The 20,584-nt window shown below is 36.6% G+C and overlaps 1 protein-coding gene across 1 annotated transcript in view; it reads right to left on the bottom strand.

The window, feature by feature from the left end:
- LOC5564956 (protein scalloped) overlaps positions 1 to 20,300 on the bottom strand; it is a 619,434-nt gene extending 599,134 nt beyond the window's left edge. The window contains exon 1 of the mRNA XM_021839261.1: positions 20,235 to 20,300. Coding sequence (XP_021694953.1) covers positions 20,235 to 20,271 — 37 coding nt within the window. The 5' untranslated portion in view covers positions 20,272 to 20,300. The remainder of the gene's footprint in view (positions 1 to 20,234) is intronic.
- Positions 20,301 to 20,584: the final 284 nt, after the last annotated feature.

Below are 20,584 nucleotides of genomic sequence, written 5' to 3'. Positions count from 1 at the left end.
GATCGCATTTCGATTTAAACGTTCAAAAACGGTATTATAAGGCAACAATATACAGCACAGCTTTCAAATTGTGTAATGCGCAAGTTATTCATTTTGAGAAGAAAACCTCTCCATTTGAGTGTTTCTAAATCGGTAATCTGTAACCCGTGGTTACAATGATGTCACAATTTTCCGTGTTAATTTTACCCACATTTGATTGTTTTTAGCGTGGTGTGTTTAACGTCACTTTATGTTGATTTGTTTTCTTGTTTTGTTCATGTAGCGGATGGCAACAAACACACCATTGTGTTATGTAAATATTTTAATTAGTTCGTTTTTGCATTTAGTTTTATTTGAATCAGTTCATTAGTGTAGTTAGAATGTTGGGATTAAAAGCGACAGCAACATAAAGCAGCATAGCTTTCGGGCACTTTGCCAGGAGATGGTGACGTTTGTGTGGAATGTGTTTGGTCGGAACGATGACGTTTTAAGGTAAAAGAAGAAAAGAAGTTACGAACCACGAAGCGCAACGGAGCTATTTTGGATCCGCAAAGTTTTGACCGGGAAAAGTGCGTTTTGTGTACCGTGTCGTTTGCGTCTGCTGGAAGATTGTTCCCAGGGCCGTCGGGAGTGTCCGTGAAGATTCCCCCGTCGAAAAATGTTCCGGCCCGTGGTTCAGGAACTAGTGAAGTGCTGTGAAAGTGCTATACAGTGAGGATAAGGACCGCCGACATATTGGGAAGCAAATCGTTACAAGAGACTGGCAGCACTATATCAATCAACACGATGTTGGCTCAAGCCAAAGGCCCAAGATGACAGCCAGCCTCAATGTACGTACAGTGTTGCGCAGTTTTTATGCTGGCTTCGACAACATCACAATCTGTCAGTCCCTTGAATCGTTAAGGAGCGTTCGCTTCCCAGCGGTCTCGTCAAGCGACCTATACCCGCCGTTCTCACTTTGGGGCTCAATAGAGTCAATAGTTTTTCGCCCCCGCAGTTAATCGTCAAGGAGAACGAAGACAAGGGCATACCACTTATGGTAGTAAACTGCGGTTCCTACCACGGCCTTCTACGGCTAGCAGTTGGCGTCGGCTGATAAAACTTAGGGTTTTTCGCGTGATATGTCTCATATTTCCCTTGGAACACTAGTCACATCGTATAGAGGAAGGATATAGCTTTCATTTGAAGTAAACACAATATGGCGGCCATTTTAAATTAAGCTGCCATTTTGTCAGAAAACCCGTTTTAGTACCATTAGCGCACCGCTCGTTTTGAATTCTTGGATCACCATCACAAAGCTGAGAAAAAACTGAGTAAGATCGGCTACAAAAACTAGGCGTGCAATGGTATTTACCCTATGAAATGTGATTATGATTTTACATTTCTTGTCTACAGATTTTATAGTTAGGTCTTAGTAGGTAATCATTTGCGTTTGTTACTTGAAATGTCAAGAATATTCACTTCAATGTTATGATGTGTTTTCGGAATCAATTTTTTAATATACATACAATATATTACGGTTGTTAAGAAAATTTTCCGTTTTGTGATAGCCGCCGAGTTCTACCGCAGCTGTCAAAGTTCTACCGCTCATTCTATCATTGAAGCAAACAATTCAATCATAGTATGCTTAAAAGAGAAAGCGCTATGAAAAACACCAACAAACAATAATCATCAAGACGGTATCCAAGGTATCATTGAAGCCTACTGATGATTTACCAGTGCAAATCAGTGATGTGACAGCTGCGGTAGCTTTCCGTTGAACCGTAAAACGGAAAATTTTCTCTGAAATTGCAATAAATTTGTCTTGAACAATTTGTTTCTCGTTTCATGTGCCATGCTCGGCAAATCTTCTTGCTCATACCCGCTATGCATCATAAGTAGAAGGAGATCCCCCAGTACCGGACAGCACCCAATACCGGACACTGTCGACAAATTGAGAAATCATGGCCCAATCAAAATGGTGTATTAGAAGAAAAAGAAGCTATTACAGAGAGGACTTGTTGCGTAAAATGAGCCTATGCATGCTATGAAATGTTTGACTTTTACTGTGCGCCCTGTTTTCAAGTTGCCCATGAGAGGGAGCGAGACAGCCCCTACACACGGCGCAAAGCAAAAGTCATGAGAACAAAAGAATTTACGGCACGTACAGAGGCTCATAACACATCCTTGATATATGCACGCTTTTTTGGAAAAAATAGAGATGTTTGGATATTGATGAAAAGTTGACGCCTTAAATTTATTTAATAATAATTTCGAATATGGAAAAATAATTTTGATCTCGCAGGAATAATGAAAAACCATCATAATTTGAAAATGAGAATGTATTGTGTACTATATTTGAACTAAACATGGTCAAACTGCAATCTTGGTCTAGCACCTCCTGTCCCCCCTTTTTCAGACAGCTTCATTTGTTACATGATATCTTTATAATTTTTGTACCAATGTCTTCAAATATATTCATTTTTTATGGATCTTATTGATCATGGTATTGAAGATGCAATGAAAATAAGAAGAACGAAAATTCAGAATAACACGTAATTTGTGTTATTTTCCATCATATATGAAGGAGGTTTTAGTATGATTCTACAATAGCTCTGAAGAATCCTACTTTTTTTTTATTAAGCACTTGCAAACTAAGTAAAACTCAAATTACTCTTGTGATTGCAACATTCATAAAATTGACAGTAAAATACGAATCCCAGGATAGAAACATTCAATTATGTTACAGAATTCGAGGCATTTCCAGATCGTGTCCAGTATTGGGTGCCACTTTTTAATATTGGTCAATTTGGTACTTCAATACATCATCGAAATGCAATGTCAAAATTTATATTGTCAAATTTTTATTTGTACTCTACAAAAACGATAATATTGTTCATAAATAGGCACCAAGACTATAAATAAAAAATAAATAGTTTTTGAATTACGAATTTAGTGGCTTAGCTGTGCGGTACTAGGGAATCTCCCCCTAATATGGCGTATGTTTGAAGCAGTGATGAAACTTATGTATCTTATTGATATTGGACAGATCAAGTGGATTGATAATTTGTTATCGGATCAATGAAGAACTTCCTCATCTTTGGTTCTAAATCTGAGTTGAAAATCATTCAGACAAAATTGCCTTGTTGTTCAAGTCTTAACAAAATTTATTGTAAAAACGCCACATCCTCACTAATTTCTAAGTGGGATAGAAATCCATAGAACCCTGAGCATACAGCAATACTGAGAGGAATCCTTGAAAGCAGTTCTACAATGATTTGAGTAGGATCTTTCATCAAAAATGGGCAGGATTCTATAACGAGTAGAAGTCTTAAGTAGCAACAACATTCTAAAAAGCATTCGACCCTATTTTTGGCGGAATCTTGCAAAATACTCTAATGGACTTTTACATAAATCTAGATTATGCAGTTTTTCAAAAATGATGGAAAAGCAGAATTGGTCAACAAAAAAAAATTTTTTGAATCTTTCGTCAATATTCTTGTGAAATTTGTTCCGCGGTTCAAAAATGTTTGACAGGCTTGAGGAAAATTGTAAAATTTTAACAATTTGATTTGCAACTTTGCATTTATGGACCAATAAATCTCTCTCTAATAAGCATTGCACTAAATTGATGAGTGATCTACTGCCGAGTCACATCTTCAACTAAAATCAATTACTTAAATCAAATATGTAAGGCACTTATCATCGCTTCATTTAAACCTTAAACAAAAAGAAAATACATTAGAAAAATAAGAAAATATTGTAATTTTCTTTTTTAAGAAAACAATAGTGGAAAAACCCCGATATTACATCTTCAACATGGAAAATTGTCATTTTATCTAAGCTAGCAAAGATTGAACTATGAAAATTATAGTGTATGCAAGAAATGTCCGAAGGGGGTGCATCAAATATTATAGCAAGCTAGCATAATAATGAACACACTTTATACGATTCGAGAAGACCACAATTTGAAATCGGTACATCTCAAACTTCAGATAATTTCCAAACATGAGGCCTTTAGTAAAGTTGATCTGGAGCTGAAGCGGTGATGGTACCTCATTTAATTTGGAATTTGACCGTTGAGTGGCACTAGTGGGTATGAAACTTTTACTTTTGTTTTGCAGATACCTCAGGAGCCTGTCCATTTAGAAAGATGGCGTCTTCGGAAAAGTTATCAACTCTGTCAAACACGCCATCTTTTTGAGGCTGTGAACCGTTTCACCAATGCGTTTAACTATTATTTAAAATTTGACATTTCGATTGTTAATTTCCCCAAATGGTTAATTTGAACTTCGCGGTCGACCCATTTGAGCTTTGACAGTCGACTAATTATTTCAGAACAAAGTTGACAGATGGTTTGTTATTCTCGAATTCACGGGAGCAGACAATTAATTTCAAACTGTCAAAGTTTAACCATGCTCCAGAGCAGGGTTATGTTTAATCGGAGGGCAAATAACTATCGATCTGTCAAATTTTAACTTAAAGTTAAACGAATCGGTGGAACAGTTCACATCCTATGTGTAAGGCTCCAGAGATATCCGTAAAATAAAAGTTTTATGCACACTAGCGCTGCCTGGTTGCAGAATTTTGACTCAACTAGCTCGAACAATGATAATGCATTTCAAAGGAATTCAGGATCCTTAGACAATTGCTAAACAAAACCTTCATGCAGACTAGCGCCGCCTGGTGGCGCAATTCCGTATCTGAATCTCCATCGCATATCAGCTCTTGATCCCTTAAAAACTTTGTCGAAGATTAAATATTAGATCGCAAGGTAATGCATGTTGAACATGAAAAACCATGGGTGTTGTACAAAGAACAATGCGCGACTACTCGCGTTACAAAAAAATCGCGCGAGAACCGAAAAGTTAGAACCCTTTTTCTGAAATGAATGAAAAATTCGAAAAATAGAACCCGGGTTCTCATTACAGAAATAAAATTCAAAAATTATGTCATAACGTTTGCCAATACAGAGTTGCCTTTTTGGAACATGGATCAATTATGCGTAGAACGGCAGTTATAGGGGTAAGGTATACCTCTTCCAATAGCTATACGTATACCACACAGCAGTGACTTGGGTGAAATGGGTTTTTCCTGCAAGCGAAGGAGCGTTTCGCTCCGGCGTCGGTTGAAACAGCAAAAAAAAAGAAACCCTAAGCGTAAGCAAATGAAAAGTCCCATAAATCAATCCTCTCCGCGTCCAGGCACCTTCTCCCATCGAAACCCCCTTCCCGGCCCTTATAGAAATCGCTAGGTGCGGAGACGCATTTCTTCCTGTAACTCGCCGTGCGAAAAGAGGGAAGGCGTTCTAATTCAATTTAATTTATTCGCGTGGAGCTGCTTATGGCCTGTGTGTGCTCGGTGGGGATGGATGGGGTGGTGCGATTACCTACTATAGCTACTAGCTTGTTGCACTTCACTCCACCCCTCTTAGGGATTATGGTGGTGGTGGTAGTGAAATGGCATACGGCGTGTAAAGTCGGTGCAAGGTCAGTCGACGATTGCCCGTGAGATGTGGGGGTTAAAACACAGTGAAACTAAATACCGTGGAAAATCTGACTATCGGATTATGTTTGTTGGGTGGCGTTCGGGATTAAATAAATAACTTCCGATAGGTTTCTATTGCGGGGAACATTTATAAATTTTGTTTGATTCGTTGGAATAACGTGAAACTAGCCATCCTCATGTCCAAGAATGACCACAGTAAGGATTGCAGATCAGCAATGACTAGGATGACGTTGTTTTAGGTCAGAGTGGTTTTCAACTGGAGGGAATGCTCCGCTATGGAGGATTTTTTTCTTTCTAGGGGAGGAATTGTGTCCGTTCAACAGCATGTGGTATCCATAATACGTATTCATATAATTTTGTGCTGGTTTAAGCTCACAAAATTTAAAATAATAGTTGCTATCTTAACCATTCGCAATTTCACAAACTGAGCGAATTATGGAATTACACTATATTTTAAATGTGTTCATTTCCCATACTAGGCATTGCAATTCAAGATTCATGAAATCAGTGTTAACTTCTGCGCGTCGTACTCGCTCCAATCCAGCCGACAGACAAACGATCCGCGTGTGCAAATCATTAAGCTCAATGGGATGGCTCGTCAGCATCTTTGAAGTAAATATCACTTGTTTAGGGGCGAGAACGCCTTCGCAGAAATTCCTGCATCATTCCTTTCTCAGTTTGGACGAGTGATGCGGAAGAAATCGAGCCAATTTTGCAACTAACTAAGACTTTCAAATCTAATTAGATCACATTGGATGGCATATTCAACTATGTTACTTATAAGCGATATTGCAAAATTGACCTTCAGTAACAACCATCAAATCGTTCTTGTAATCACTCGAGTTGCATACCCACCGGGCGCGAATATCGCCCATTTCCCCATTTCGCAATGTCCCTATTCTCATGAAAATCGAAAACCAAGCAAAAAGAGGAGACGGCAAATTTCTCACGTTATTGTGTAGGTACTTTCCACGTTCGGCTTCAGCTTGTTCCGGATCATTGGTCTCCCTTTTATGTAGCGAAACGAACATGCTTGTAGATAGGCAACATCAAGTGAGGACTGACATTGCATTGCACACGAACGAACAACTCATAGTCAGAGGAGTTCGGCTGGCGGCGATCCGCATGTGCAGGGGACCGGAAATGCACTTTTTAAATGTGTGTATCTTTCACGTCGCCGGTGCTGCCCCTCAATCGTAAAGCTGTTCCATTACAGTGAACCTTTTATGGAAAATTTGATAAGTTTGGAATTTTAAACTTTGCACCATTAAATGCTAGTTTAAATGTCTAATATCTATGAAAATCTCATCTCAGCTGAGCCCCGGAAGTTACCTCCGTAAATGGTTTTGTACTGGTAGGGAGGCACCGATACTACACACGAAATATAGAACAATATTTGTTTAAACTGCAAGATAACTCCAGCTTGTCAACAACAATCAAGGCAGGCTTGGGGAAAATCGGTAGTTTTCTTTTGTTGTGTACTTTCGATTTTTCCTGACAAACATGGAAAAAGGGCCACAGTTTTCTATGCACCAAATATTCATTTTTATTGGAAAAATTAAAACGATGTCTTTTTCTATGCTTTATTTTCAATCCGATTGAAAGGTGCTCACTTGACATTACTTGCATTGTGTACATGAATTGATTTTCATTCGATTTTTGTCACTTTTGATGAAATGCGAAAATGTGTTTTAATCAGTTACGCGCTTTTTCCATGTTAGTCCAATGTTTGAGATCTGGGCTCACAGTGACAGTTCGTGACAGCGGAATCCCGGCTCACTATGACGTACAGAAATTTTGTATTGGTTTCTCCCTCCCAGGTTTTGTATTTTGATTTTCTCTGCAATAATGTGTAATGATTGCATGTGTCATAACACTGCATGAATTGGTAGAAATTATTGTACCATTTGAGATCCTTGCGGAAATTTTACTTACACTTGTTTCGGAACCTAAACATTGTTAACTTTAATATTTTAAAATAAAGCGTTTATAATTTTAAATCGTTTATCTCCAGAAATTATCTAGATATTGTACAAGTCATAGTAGTTCACGGAATTCTGCCAAGAATTTCTGCAGCTACTTTTTCAGGAAATTTCTCATAGATTCCTCCAAAAATTTGCCTTGCATCATGTTTCTTCAATTATCCTGGATCATCTTTACGAGTTCACCATCAAGATTTCTTTTCAGAGTATATTTAGTAGAAACATTAACCTAAGAACGCTAATGTCGCTACTGTTCGTGTTACCAACATCTAGTTTGCCACGCGCCGACAGCGTGAGTACCGGGCATCAAAGTGTCAAACAAATTTTCAAAAACACAACAAATCATCCTCTACAACATGGCATTGGATACACATTGAAAAAGTACAGTTAAAGGTAATAATAAATTAATCCAGTTATGTGACAACAGCGCCACTAGCGTTCTATTACTAATATTTCTATTGTATATTTATAAATTTTACCTGTGAATCTTTAGGAGTTTTTACAAAATGATTCAATGGGTGTTTCCAAAATCTTCAACAACGTCTACAGGAATCCTTCAAGGGCTCCTTCAGAATAAATGATCCTCGAATACTTCAGCCATTTATATGGAATTTCTCCTAAGATTCACACAGAAACTCATATAAAAACTATCAAAGATGTTATTTCAATAGGGTCCCCAAAAATTAATTTAATGAATTTAATCAGAAGAGTTTTTTGAGAATTTGTGGGAAAATGGTGCAAAAGTATCGAAAAGCACAAATAAAACTATTCTGATTTGAATACACTCCAACCTCTTTTTACGACCGTTCTTTTTGCGACGGTTCTTTTAACGAGTGAAATTCAGATTGACGAAACGTTTTTATAAATAATCAATATCTTAGAAAGTATTCAAAATAGAGGGTCATGATGTTCAGCAAAATTGCTCAGTAGATCAAAGGCCAACATGTGGTGGTCATAGAAATGCACAATTCTGCCACCAGGCGGCGCTAGTGAGCATGAAACTTTTGTTTTTCTGATATCTCTGGATCCTGACCACTTAGAAAGATGGCTTCTTCGGCAAAGTTGTTCAGTACCTTAAGCGCTATCATTATAAAAGCCATGAGATTCAAAATTTTGCCACCAAACAGCGCTAGTGAGCAATGAACTTTTGTTTTGCGGTTATGCTCACTTGCGCTACCTGACGGCAAAATTTCGAACCTCTTGGCTAGAATAAATATTTTTCTACATTTCCATTCCACCACGCGGATCCTGAGATATCCGCGGAACAAAAAAAAACGTGCTCGTTAACGCCACCTAGTGGCAGAGCCGTAGCTTGGTCTCATGGCGCCCTTGGCGAACTGCCATTCGGGCGCCCCTTACTCAAAGCTCAACTGTTTTCAACATAGTACAAGTTCACATGGAACATTTCAGAAAAACTTCAACGATAATTTTCAAAAGTCTGTGGTAGCTTCATGATAAAGCTTAAGAATCAACTAAAAATTGGAATTCATTTTGACTTTGTAAGAATGCACACAAAATGTTTCAAAACTCTCATAATCGAAGCTTTTCCTCAAATTTTAAGCATCAAAAATCCTGACAACCAAACAGCGGTTCCAGCTAAAACTTAATCGATTAATCACCACCAGCTAATAACCGATAGATCAAGTTTTGAGCTTGGCTGGCTGTTTGATTCTCTAGATTTGTGCTCTTACAGACTTGAGGTGTGGTTTCAATTTATCTTCAGCTGAACTGTCTGACAGTCCGAAAGAAGATGTTTTGAAGTGAAGATGAAGCGAACTCACACCTCAACTCTTCAAGAGAACAAATCTATATAATCAGACAACAATTCAAGCTGAAAACTTGATCAATTGATCAATAGTTGGATCAAATTTTTAGCTCGATATCCTGTTTGATTCTTCAGATTTGTGCTCCAGAAGTTTTGAGGCATTGATTCGATACATGCTCACATTAAATAAATTGTTTATAAAATAACTGTTTATTTTGTCAAAGATAAACTCGCAGAAATTACTGTTTTTTTTAACTTAAACCTTTATTGAAATCTCAGTACAATTCATATTCTGAAATAAACTATTGTAGATATTGCCGAACCATATTTACATAGTTTTCTAATACATGTGGTCAATATTTAAAAAGGATACATATTTACATATTTATATACATATACAATATTTTTAATGCAATCTATTAGCCACATTTTGTCGACCGTAAATATCACGAGGAAATTGGAGGATTTTTTAAAAATAATTTCTTAAGTAACTCTTTTAACAAACAAGAATTTTTCGAATATTTTTGCATTGAATCATGAATATACTTCAAGAATTTTCGTGAAAGAAGCTCAAAGAAATTTGTGTAAAAAATAGAAGAAGATATTCACCTCAGGTCATACCCAAAGAGATCAAAATAGAATTCTGCTTTAGAGAAATTTAGCCAAGATATCCTCTAGTACACCCCAACCATAGTGATTACGAAAAACAGTTCGCTGAATGGTGGCTCTAGAAGCTGCATTACAAATTTTACCATGGAATAAAACAGAAAATGCTGTCACTAATCAAAAATGCCATTCTTGAGATGTTAGGGAATTCTGCACGAATTTTTAAGCAATGTTTTTTTTTTTCTTTCGGTAACAAAAGAGTGAATGCTGTTGTTAGGATTAATACCCAAATTCATGTTCTAATTTCAATGTTTCATTTGCCAATAAATCTTTGGCTTCCGCTGATTTTCCTTCAATTAGTTCATGGTCTAAACATTCGATTTGTGGCTGGTTTTAGATACCCACTAATTTTCCAAAACATTTTCTGGCATAACTGATTTACAAATTATTGCCATGAAGAACTATTTTAGAATTCCTTGAATAAATTCATAAATATTTTTTTTTCAAAGAACTTTTATTAAAAGAATTCTTTAACATCTATTGGAATGCTTCTAAAATATTATGTTTGAATTTATTCAGAAACTGCTTCAACTTGTCATGTTTTTGTCAACGACTTTTTCTCGAAACATTGACTCAATACACATCTCCAAAAATTTTACCATTTGCGTCACGCATTTTGGCGCCCCCCTGAAGGCTTGCGCCTTTGGCGGTCGCCAACCTGGCCAACACTACGGCCTAGTGGGAAAATCTTGAATCTCTTGACTAGAATAATGATAGCCCTTGAACTACTGAACAACTATGCTAAAGATACCATCTTTCTAAGTGGTTAGGATCATGAGATATCCGCAAAACTAAAATTGTATGCGCACTAGCGCCGCCTGGTGGCAAAATCCCGAATGTCTTGGCTTAAATAATGATAGTCCTTGAGCTAGCGAACAACTTCACCCAAGACGCCATCATTCTAAGTGGCCAGGTCCTGAGATATCCGCAAAAAAAAAAGATTCATCCACAATAGCACTGTTTGGTGGCAGAATTTTACTTAAGCAATGTTGCCAGCTGCGACAGAATTTTAAACTCTTGATGAAAACCTGGATTACAGTTGAAAAGTATTGCTATGTTGCTAAGCATTCCATTTTTTAATCCCGCACAAGTTTTATGGTTTCGATGTTTTCTTTATTCTTCTTAAACAGTGTTGCCAACCACATGAACATTTGTGCTTCGGCCGACTGTATGGCACGCAACACTTCCGTCCACTATAGAGCGGTTCCATTTCAATTCGAATGTCAGTTTACTTTTGTAAAAATGCCTTTTTGCATCATCGGTTCGCCATTTTTACCCTAGCGTTACTTTTAAGAAGGGCCTAAGAAAAAAAGCCTTAATTATTTTCAAAAAATTAATACTCAGAAACTATTTGTCTGATCGGTTTGGAATCTTCCGCCAAGTTTTAGGTTATTGTTGGAATATACACTGTAAAAAAAGTATTTTTTTTTTTTTCGAAAATAAAGTTTAAAAATCCATTTGCTCAAAAATCGTTTTTTTTTATATTTTAAAGTAGACAAAATATGGAGTCTTTTGCACAGTGGGTCAAGATACAGAAATCATGGACAAAAAAGTTATGATTTTTTTTTTAAAGTTTGATTTTTCAATATGGTCTAACTAAACTTTTTGAATGCTTTTCGATTTTATGGAAGTATGCAAAATTTGCAACAAAAAGGTATATGAGAAAAATTTGCTAATTGCTACCGTTTCCGAGATACAGCGATTTTAAAATTAAACTTACTAAAAATTCCCAACTTTTGGTTGTTTTTGGATGTTTTTCGAGTTGATAAAATAAAGGTTTTTTTTTCTGATAGCATTTTATTTCATGTTCTTATACAATGCTGGAGTGTCCTATTTTGATACAGATTTCTTACTTTTTCATAATCATAATGCTATTTTTTAACTTTAGTTACAATTTTTTTACTATCATTACAGTTTGAAAATTGCCTAACTTATGAGATTCACATTTTCGTGAATGGTGGTGGTTTTTGAGAAACGTTGTGAGTTACCGAGCTAGTTACGAGTTTACAGTTTTTAGGCCGAAGTTTAGCAAAGGATGAAAATCCGATTTGTATTTCAGTGTTCAATTCGTGGAATCGGTTTTAGACCTCTCGCAATGTGGTAGTCATGAGCCTTTTCTTTTTCACAATCATGCTAACCAGGCATTGCTCGACTGGTTTCATCATCCTCGTAAAATTGCATAACCGCGTGCTTGATATTTTCATCCAGTCCAGTGGTTGCCCTCGGATCAATAGTAGAATGCACGCCGCTTTTGTTCAGTAATTGTTTTGCTTCCATTGCCGTGTATAAAGTTGTATCAAATGTGTTCTTAATTTTCTCGGCTGTCCATGCTTTAGGCAATACAGTTAAGAGTTGAAATTGCTCTGCCCTTGTCATCCCTTCACTTGTAAACTTTTCTTTGAGCTGCTCAATTATTTCATAGAATTCGCCGGTTCTAATTTCATCCAATTTAGCTTCCTTATTTAGCGCAAAGATGTTTTGTCTAATGCTGTTGACTATCTCGTATTTAGTAGAACTAATTTTTATCTTATCGATCGGCGCTACGAGTATACTTGATATTGACTCATTGAAAATATCGATATTCACTTTTTGGATGTATTCAGGGACGTTGGAATCCGTTGTCTCAATCGATGTTGCTGACGTTGCTTCTAATGTCTCCTTACTAGAAACATTCAAGTTCGAGTTCGTTGATTCTATTGAAGTTGCTGACGTTGCTTCCAATGACTCCTGACTAGGAATATTCATATTGGAATCCGTTGACTGTATTGAAGTTCCTGATGCTGATGCTTCTATTGTTTCCTCTTCCATGCAAACATCTTCCTCTTCACTACTTGATAAGTCATCACTGCTTGATAATGCTGTTGTTTTGGCCAATTGTAAACGACACGAATCGCAAATTTTAAATTGTTTATTAAGCTGATTTTCATCTGCAAATCCTAGTTCAACTAATTTGGCAATATTACTTTCCGTGAGATTTCGGTAACTTTTTGAACATTTTTTTGAAAACACATTTACACAACCTTTGTTGATGGTGTTCATTTTATACTTCATTGTTCTAAGCTATCTTTTACTTTTCACTTGATTATCACTTGCTTATGTCTTTGCTGCATCAGTTCTTTTTTATACCAATATGGGTACTTGAATCAACTATTAGGTACGTTTCTGTCCGACCACAAAAATATACCAACGTGCTGTACTTTAAGAAAACATCAGGTATATTTGTGTGAGACAACTGAGCACGTTACTCCTCTACTCATAAAGCTTTTGTTTTCGAATGGAAATATTTTAATATTTTGAATCGATATAAATGCATTTCACGTATTGATTGCTTTATATTCGTTATTTTGTTATTTTTTAACTTTTAACATTTTGTTCCATACCCAGGTAACCAGTAAGCACTACAATAAGCTGTGCAGCAGACTTCTAATAGCATTTGACCTGCTTGCAGCCTATTTGAAGCAATTTGATTGCTTAGTTGACATAAAGTAGCAAATGCTCTGCTATTTAAAATCCACTGGTTGTTTATTAGCATTCTCATTGCAGACGCTATTTTCGGTTCTGAGCAGTTCAAATGCTTTTTTGTTGCTATACAAATGCAACGAAAGAGTAAGACAGGTTATATCTATATACATAAAAATGGAATGGTGTTTGTATGTCACGAAATGGCTTACGAACGGGTCAACGGATTTGAATGATTATTTCTCCATTTTGTTCGTCAAGGGTTCCGACGTGTTGTGTGTATAAAAGTTCCAGGATATTCACCGGGAAAGTCGAAAAATGAGAATGAACGGAACTGTCATTGTATATGGGACGATTCATTGCGGTTTTCAACAGCCTACTTGATGGCAAGACGAAGTTTGCCGGGACCACTAGTGTTACATATTTTAGTTTATATTCATCTCTTTCATACTCTTGCACTACGGGAGTAGCAACTAAGAATTATGCGGTCTCATTCATACCCATACCTCGGTTTTTGCATTTTAAGGAATTGGTTCCAATTCAGCGCGAACCTACCTTTCTTTTTATTTGAAGGAGCGCTAGGATACCACAATGTCACAAGCTGATTTCACCGGCTAGGAAACATAATTAAAATACCTGCTCCGAGTATCTAATATGAATTGCAGTGCGTATTTGCGTTGCGTTTTATATTCCTCCCGGGGGTATTCGTTATCTGCTCGTAGGTAAATAAAAGAACCAGCAAACAAAACGTACCTTATGAAGGAGAAAAAACCAGCGCTCGGCACTAAACCATCTGTAGCATATCCTGCAGTGCGAAGTATATCCAAAGGTCCTATTAATCACCAAATCCGTCAGTTCGAATCCACAATATAGGAAGGGTAACCAAAATATCCTAACAACGAAATATAGCCTTGATAAGTGCAGCAGCATTGACGGCAAAGGAGGCACGGCACGGGAGACGGAGAAAATATTTTTGTTTTGATTTGCCGCTCGCAGAGGCGTTACACTTTTTGACAGAAACACACCAACCGGGTGCAACGTTCCTAAAGGTGTTGCACTAAAGCAGCCCGTTATTTCGCCAAAACCTGCATTGGGAAAGCATTACTAGCAGCTATAAGTTTAGGTAGCATTAATTGTCATACCGTTAAGGCGCATATACTGCTAAATAATTGCAGTTTATAGTGCTTGTTGGTTACTTGGGTATTTTCTTGATAATTACAAATCAAAATATCACAATGTTGAATGTTGAAGTTGTGTTTCGTTAAAAAAATAAATTAATTCATTTTTACAGGGCACATTTTTTATTTCGCCTCAATACATACCAATTCAATATTTTTTTCAAAACATTTTAGTCAAAAATTATCTTCTCTTTTAAAACAAATGAACAAATTTTCTAGGCTTAATGAGCCTCGAAAAACATTCGAAAATGACCGAAAATTGAAAATTATATCATAATTTTGTATTAAAATCGCTGTATCTTTAAAATGGTAAAAGTAAGCCTGATTTTCACGTACCGTAAATCCGGCGGGTAACATTGATCATTTTTTTAGTTTTTCTTAATGTTCAATTTCACAATACAAATGTTACAAGTTTCATATTTTTAAAACAAGTTACTGGCACCCACCGCTCCTATCTATGTACTTTATTTTGTTTTTCGAAAGATTTAAACATGTTTTAAATAATGTTTTAAGTGATTTTTTGATTCAGCTGATATGGGGTATCATTGATCACCCAAGTAAACAACGCTCGCTAATATTGGAAATGTCGTACTTACTAAAATCAGGGCCCCTGAAGCCGAATATGAAGACCAAACTCTTACTAGTCATTTACATTTTGAGTTATTTCAAAATTAAAAACACCTTGAACGCGTAATACGCCTAAAAGTAGACAATTTCCTCAGGAAATTCTACATTCGTAATAGTATTTAGTTAATGTTGCCTAAATGAATAAACTTATGAAAGATTTGACAACGGAATCGTTTTCGGCGATGCCATTTTTAGTAACACCCGCATTTTTCTTGATCACATCGTCTGCAGAACTCATGTGATACATGAATTTTCGGTAGTGTCAGTGAAAATGATAGAAATCATTGTTTCAAAAAGTTGAAAAATTTGCGCATGAACTAAACGCAATTTTGACAAAAACCTTAACTATCATTAGCTTATGAATATACGAAAGAGAGGCACCATTCATGGTTCGAAAATGCTTCATCAATAAATCTTTATTTGAACGTTTAACAAGATGAGTATACCTTTTGCGTACTTTCATAAAATCGAGTTCAAAATTTAAACATTTAAACATTTTAACATTTAAAAAGTTTATTATGACCATTTTCAAAAATTCACCTTTTTTTAAAAAATCATAATTTTTTTATTCATGATTTCTTCATCTTGACCTACTGTGCAAAAGACTTCATTTTTTGTCTACTTCAACATATAAAAAAACACACAAATACAATTTTTAAGAAAATTGATTTTCAAGTTTTATTTTCGATATATAAAAAATTACAACATTTTTTATAGTGTATTTTTTTCCAGACGGTCCCAACAATAACCTAAAACTTTGCGGAAGACACCAAACTGATCGGACAAACCGTTTCTAAGTTATATTTTTTTTGAAAATGATTAAGGATTTTTCTCTTAGGCCCTTCTAAAAAGTAAGGCTAGAGTCAAAATGGCGAACCAATGATGCAAAAAGGCATTTTTGGGCATAAAGAAAGCATGTGCAAAATTTCATTCAAATCAAAAAATTTAAAAATGAAATTTGGAAAAAAAGTCGTCATTTTCTGTGGAACCGCTCAGTTTTCTTACATTTTTTATATATTTTTACCCGATTCTAATTTTTTCATACTTTTTTGTATTTTTATTTTTTTTACTTTACGCCTCTATTAGAGCCATCCTTAAAAACAAGTATTCCGGAAAAAATCTTTGGAAGATTCTCTGAACACTCGGAGGAACTCTAAAAGAAATTCAGAGATGAGATCTTTCAGAAAATATTCGAATAAGTTAATGTTCTTGTACTAGCAGGCAATTATGGAAATTCAAGAATTTCATTGTAAAAAGAACTCGTTGAAAAATTAATAAAACAAATTCTCTATTATAATTTTCATCACAGAACTTCAACAAATCTACCAAAAATGCTTTGAAAATATATAAGAGAATTCAGGAAGCAATCACTAGAGAACTTCATTAAAACAAGAACTATTCTTGAGGATTTTCCATGGAAAAGTTTTTGAAAAAATACGGGGTAGGATTATCAGCAGTATTCTAGAGAATTCCTGGGGGATCTGGGGAACTTTGATCAGTTGAAAATTCTCTAGAATACTTCAAGAGTTACTGAGAGAACTAACTGAATACAAATATGACTTTCTTTAGAAATTCCTGATGGAATCAATGAAGGATTTCATTCGACATATAATCCTTGAAGAAATTTTAATAGTACATAAAATAGTTCTTGCATAAATATTTGGTAATTCATAATGAAATTGCTGAAGATATTCGAGATGTACGATTTTTTCGAACAATTTCTAGAGCATTCCAAAACTATCACTAGATTGTTCTTTGAATAGCCGCTGGAAGAATTCATGAAAAAATGTTTGAATAATTTTTGATTCTCCAGACTCCGAAAAATATATTGGTATCGTAGACGGGATGGTTTGAAGAATTCGTAGTTGAAACCACTTTATATCCTGGAGAAATTACTTGGTTAAACTCAAGGCTGGTTCATTGTACTCTGTAGCCAGAGTAGGAGGAGCTGAACCCGCCTTGGTTAAACTCTTGATCAATGGCACTGTAGAATCCTTAAAACGGGAAGTCAATACTGATCAATGTTCCTAGAAACTCTATGAGGAGTCTCTGAAATCGCTTTGGAAAAAATCTGGTGGAATCCCTGGAATCATCTCTGAAGAATATCAGGAGGGTTTAAGATGAGTCCATGGAGAAATCCTGGAAGGATTCTAGTTGAAATCTGTGGATAAATTCCAGGAGAAACATCAAATTCTTGGAAATTTAATTTTAAGAATATCTGAAGGAAATTCCCAAAGCAATAGCTAAATATTTATTTTAGCTTGAAATATTATCATATATACGTTAAATGGATCGGCGGTGGCAGCATGGCCTGGCTATACATCAGTCTGCTCTGAGTTTGATCTAGTATTTTCGAATGCAAAGTCTAAAACAATAATTATTAAAGTTTACATCAAAAATTGAAGTGAAGAACAGGCTTCGATCCATTGGGAACGTAAATGCAACAAAGATAAAGAAGTATGATGCGTAAAATGTATAGCAATGACAAAATGTTGATTTTAATATTGAGCTAATAGTTCACTGGATATCATATACTGACAGTATTCAGTGAATCAGTGATGAGTAAATGCTTGTATTGCCCCTATTTAGTATTGGTTGGTGGTTGACTGTATGACTGTTTGTTCGAAAATGTGTTTGTTCATTTTAATCAATGGTATTAAACGATTATCATTTATTGAAAGAATGAATATTATCCCTAATTTTTCGCAAACTGTTTAGCTAGCTAGCGTACAAGGGGTTCACCCATTCGAGAAAACCGAAACGATCGTCCTTTAGTTTTAGTCTATACTAGCGATCAGTGACATAAAATTGGAATTCTAACGATGTGTGCCAATGGCGGGCGAGAATTGCCCTATAAATAAAAACGGAATGGTGTTTGTATGTCACGAAATGACTTCAGAACGAGTCAACGGATTTACCCGATTTTTCTACTGTTTCGTCAAGGGTTTCGACGTGTTTGTGCAAGGAAACTATTTAGTATTAGTCTCCTGACCCTAGAATAGTTGAAAAAAAACAGGAGAAAACTAATCTGTCACTTTGTATGGGAGTTTACATAACTTTTTTCGAAACCCAACTTGAAACAAAACAAAGTTTGCCGGGACCATTAGTACTTTAATAAGCGATGAATGGTGGCCTATATGGTATTTTGATTGATAAAAAGGATAAGCTATTGGAGGTTTCTGGATAAGGACGTAAAAAATTACTTCATCGCCAGGGTCTTTCATATTTTTTGAATAATAGTTCGCACTTCTCACTCAACAGTCTCCATATAATTGTCAAAAACATTCGCTTTTGGAGTCTTGAGTACATTAATTTTCATTTGACTAGTGAGTCTCAAATTGAAATTGTACGCGCTTCCAAAGAGCATAGCAAGTTTTTGAGCGTTTTCGCATTATACAACATTTAGTTTCAATGCCGGTATTGGCTCTAGAGGTTTTTTCAAAAAAAATGCATTATTTCCAAGCATTTGATTTTTTTTTTCAAGATTGTTGCACAGCAGGATCGCAAGTAAGTTGAAATTCTCTGTTACTCATGTTTTTTAAGAACGAATTAGGATTTTAGGATCATCGTCTTTAATAACAGTTTCTGTGCAGCATTGATTAACTGTGTGTAGGGCCCAGATAGCCGTAGCGGTAAACGCGCAGCTATTCAGCAAAACCAAGCTGAGGGTCGTGGGTTCGAATCCCACCGGTCGGGTTGGAAATTTTCTCGACTTCCAGGGCATAGAGTATCTTCGTACCTGCCACACGCAAAAATGGTCATTGGCACAGTAAAGCTCTCAGTTAATAACTGTGAAAGTAACCCATAAGAACACTAAGCTGAGAAGCAGCTCTGTCCAGTGGGGACGTAATGCCAAGAAAGAAGAAGAAGAAGCTCGCCGAATATGAAAGCATCTGCTTTATTGACCGCACGCTCCGAACGTAGTCAACGCACATGGTAATCTTGACCAACAGATATTCAAATATCACATAAGTAGGCTGCGGTCAACATAGGCATCATAGAAACAGTCCTCTTCGTTTCCGGACTGACAGTGTGCATACAAGAAGAAAAACATTGCAGCCTGAAGTTATCATTGGTCCTAGTTGATCCCTTTTCCAAAAATGCAGAAATGCACAGCCTCGATTTTCAATTGGTCGGCGTTAAGTCAAGAGTGGACCCATTTTGAGAAAAATGTGTTTAAGTCTAACGCTCTGTAATTTTTGAACTCGTTTAAATTTTGGTTCAATATTTCTACACATCTTTGTGTTACTTCCAAACAATATAATGTGAAGGGATAATGATGAAAATCATAGTCAAAACCTCTGATAGAACGATTTTTTGATGGACTACGTGTACTGGTCCACTCTGACTGAACAATTTCTATGGAAAATAACAATTATTTAATGCTTGCTTGCTCAAACTGGGTCAATATCAAACTTCGTTGCAAACAAATGTTGACGTCAAGATTACTATTGATCTTATATTTTACATGTATTCTAGTCAACTGTAAATAATGGCAAGAAGAGCGATAGCATGAGGATCGCTTCATGGGAAATTTTAAAACATGATCAGGATCAAAGTAATCGTGAGTAATTACAAAGCTGACTAGAATCCGTTAAGACCCAAATTAATCGTAGAAGAATTTATAGAAGAGAAAAATAAGTAGGGCTATCAGGATATTGAATTGAGAAATTCCCTGAACAGCAAATGGGACTGTTCCAAATTGACTTACTTTGAGTCAATTTTAATAGATGAAACATTAGACGTTTGTCAGCATGCCATAAAAACTGCTCTGATACATAAGAGATTGCGATTTACGACGTATCTTACGTTGCTTCTATCCATTTAAAAACAATCCGTCGGCAAAGCCCCGTAAATCTCCGGCAAGCATTAGAACACGACCTCTCAAAATTTCAAGCTGAACTAACTAACATTAACATTCCAAGCGAACCCAAACAGACTGCCCATTTGCATATCAACAACCACACATCCTCCAAAGTTCTTGACTATGTACCTACTTACTTACTAGAGGAACCACAAACACACAAACGAAAAAAAACGGGAATGGTCATTCCGAAAATAAGAAAACCTCAAACCGCGCGCGGTGATTACGTTTCGCATAGAACAGCTTCGAGTAGTCGCAGTCCATCCTGATTGGTATTCCGGTAGCGTGGGGGTGATGATGCGGATGATGATGGGGGTGATGATGGTTGGTGATCGCTGGTGTGCCGCCGACGGTGTTGACCGCGGCCGCCGCCGCCGCCAGCGATGGGAATGCGGATGGTGTGCTGCAGCTGCCGCCGCTGCCGCTGCCGCGTGATGATGATCGCACCGCGACCGGAATTGGTGCCGGCGCCGCTACCAGAGGCTACCACTGGTGGACGCTGCTGCAGCCGCTACTGCTGCGGCCACTGCCGACACGGATGGTCCACTGCCGCCGCGATTGCCTCCACCACTCTGAC

The sequence above is a fragment of the Aedes aegypti genome, chromosome 1, assembly GCF_002204515.2.
Source record: "Aedes aegypti strain LVP_AGWG chromosome 1, AaegL5.0 Primary Assembly, whole genome shotgun sequence".
NCBI lineage: Eukaryota > Metazoa > Arthropoda > Insecta > Diptera > Culicidae > Aedes > Aedes aegypti.
The sequence above is the reverse complement of the archived record's forward strand: the minus strand, read 5'-3'. Positions and strand labels throughout refer to the sequence as shown.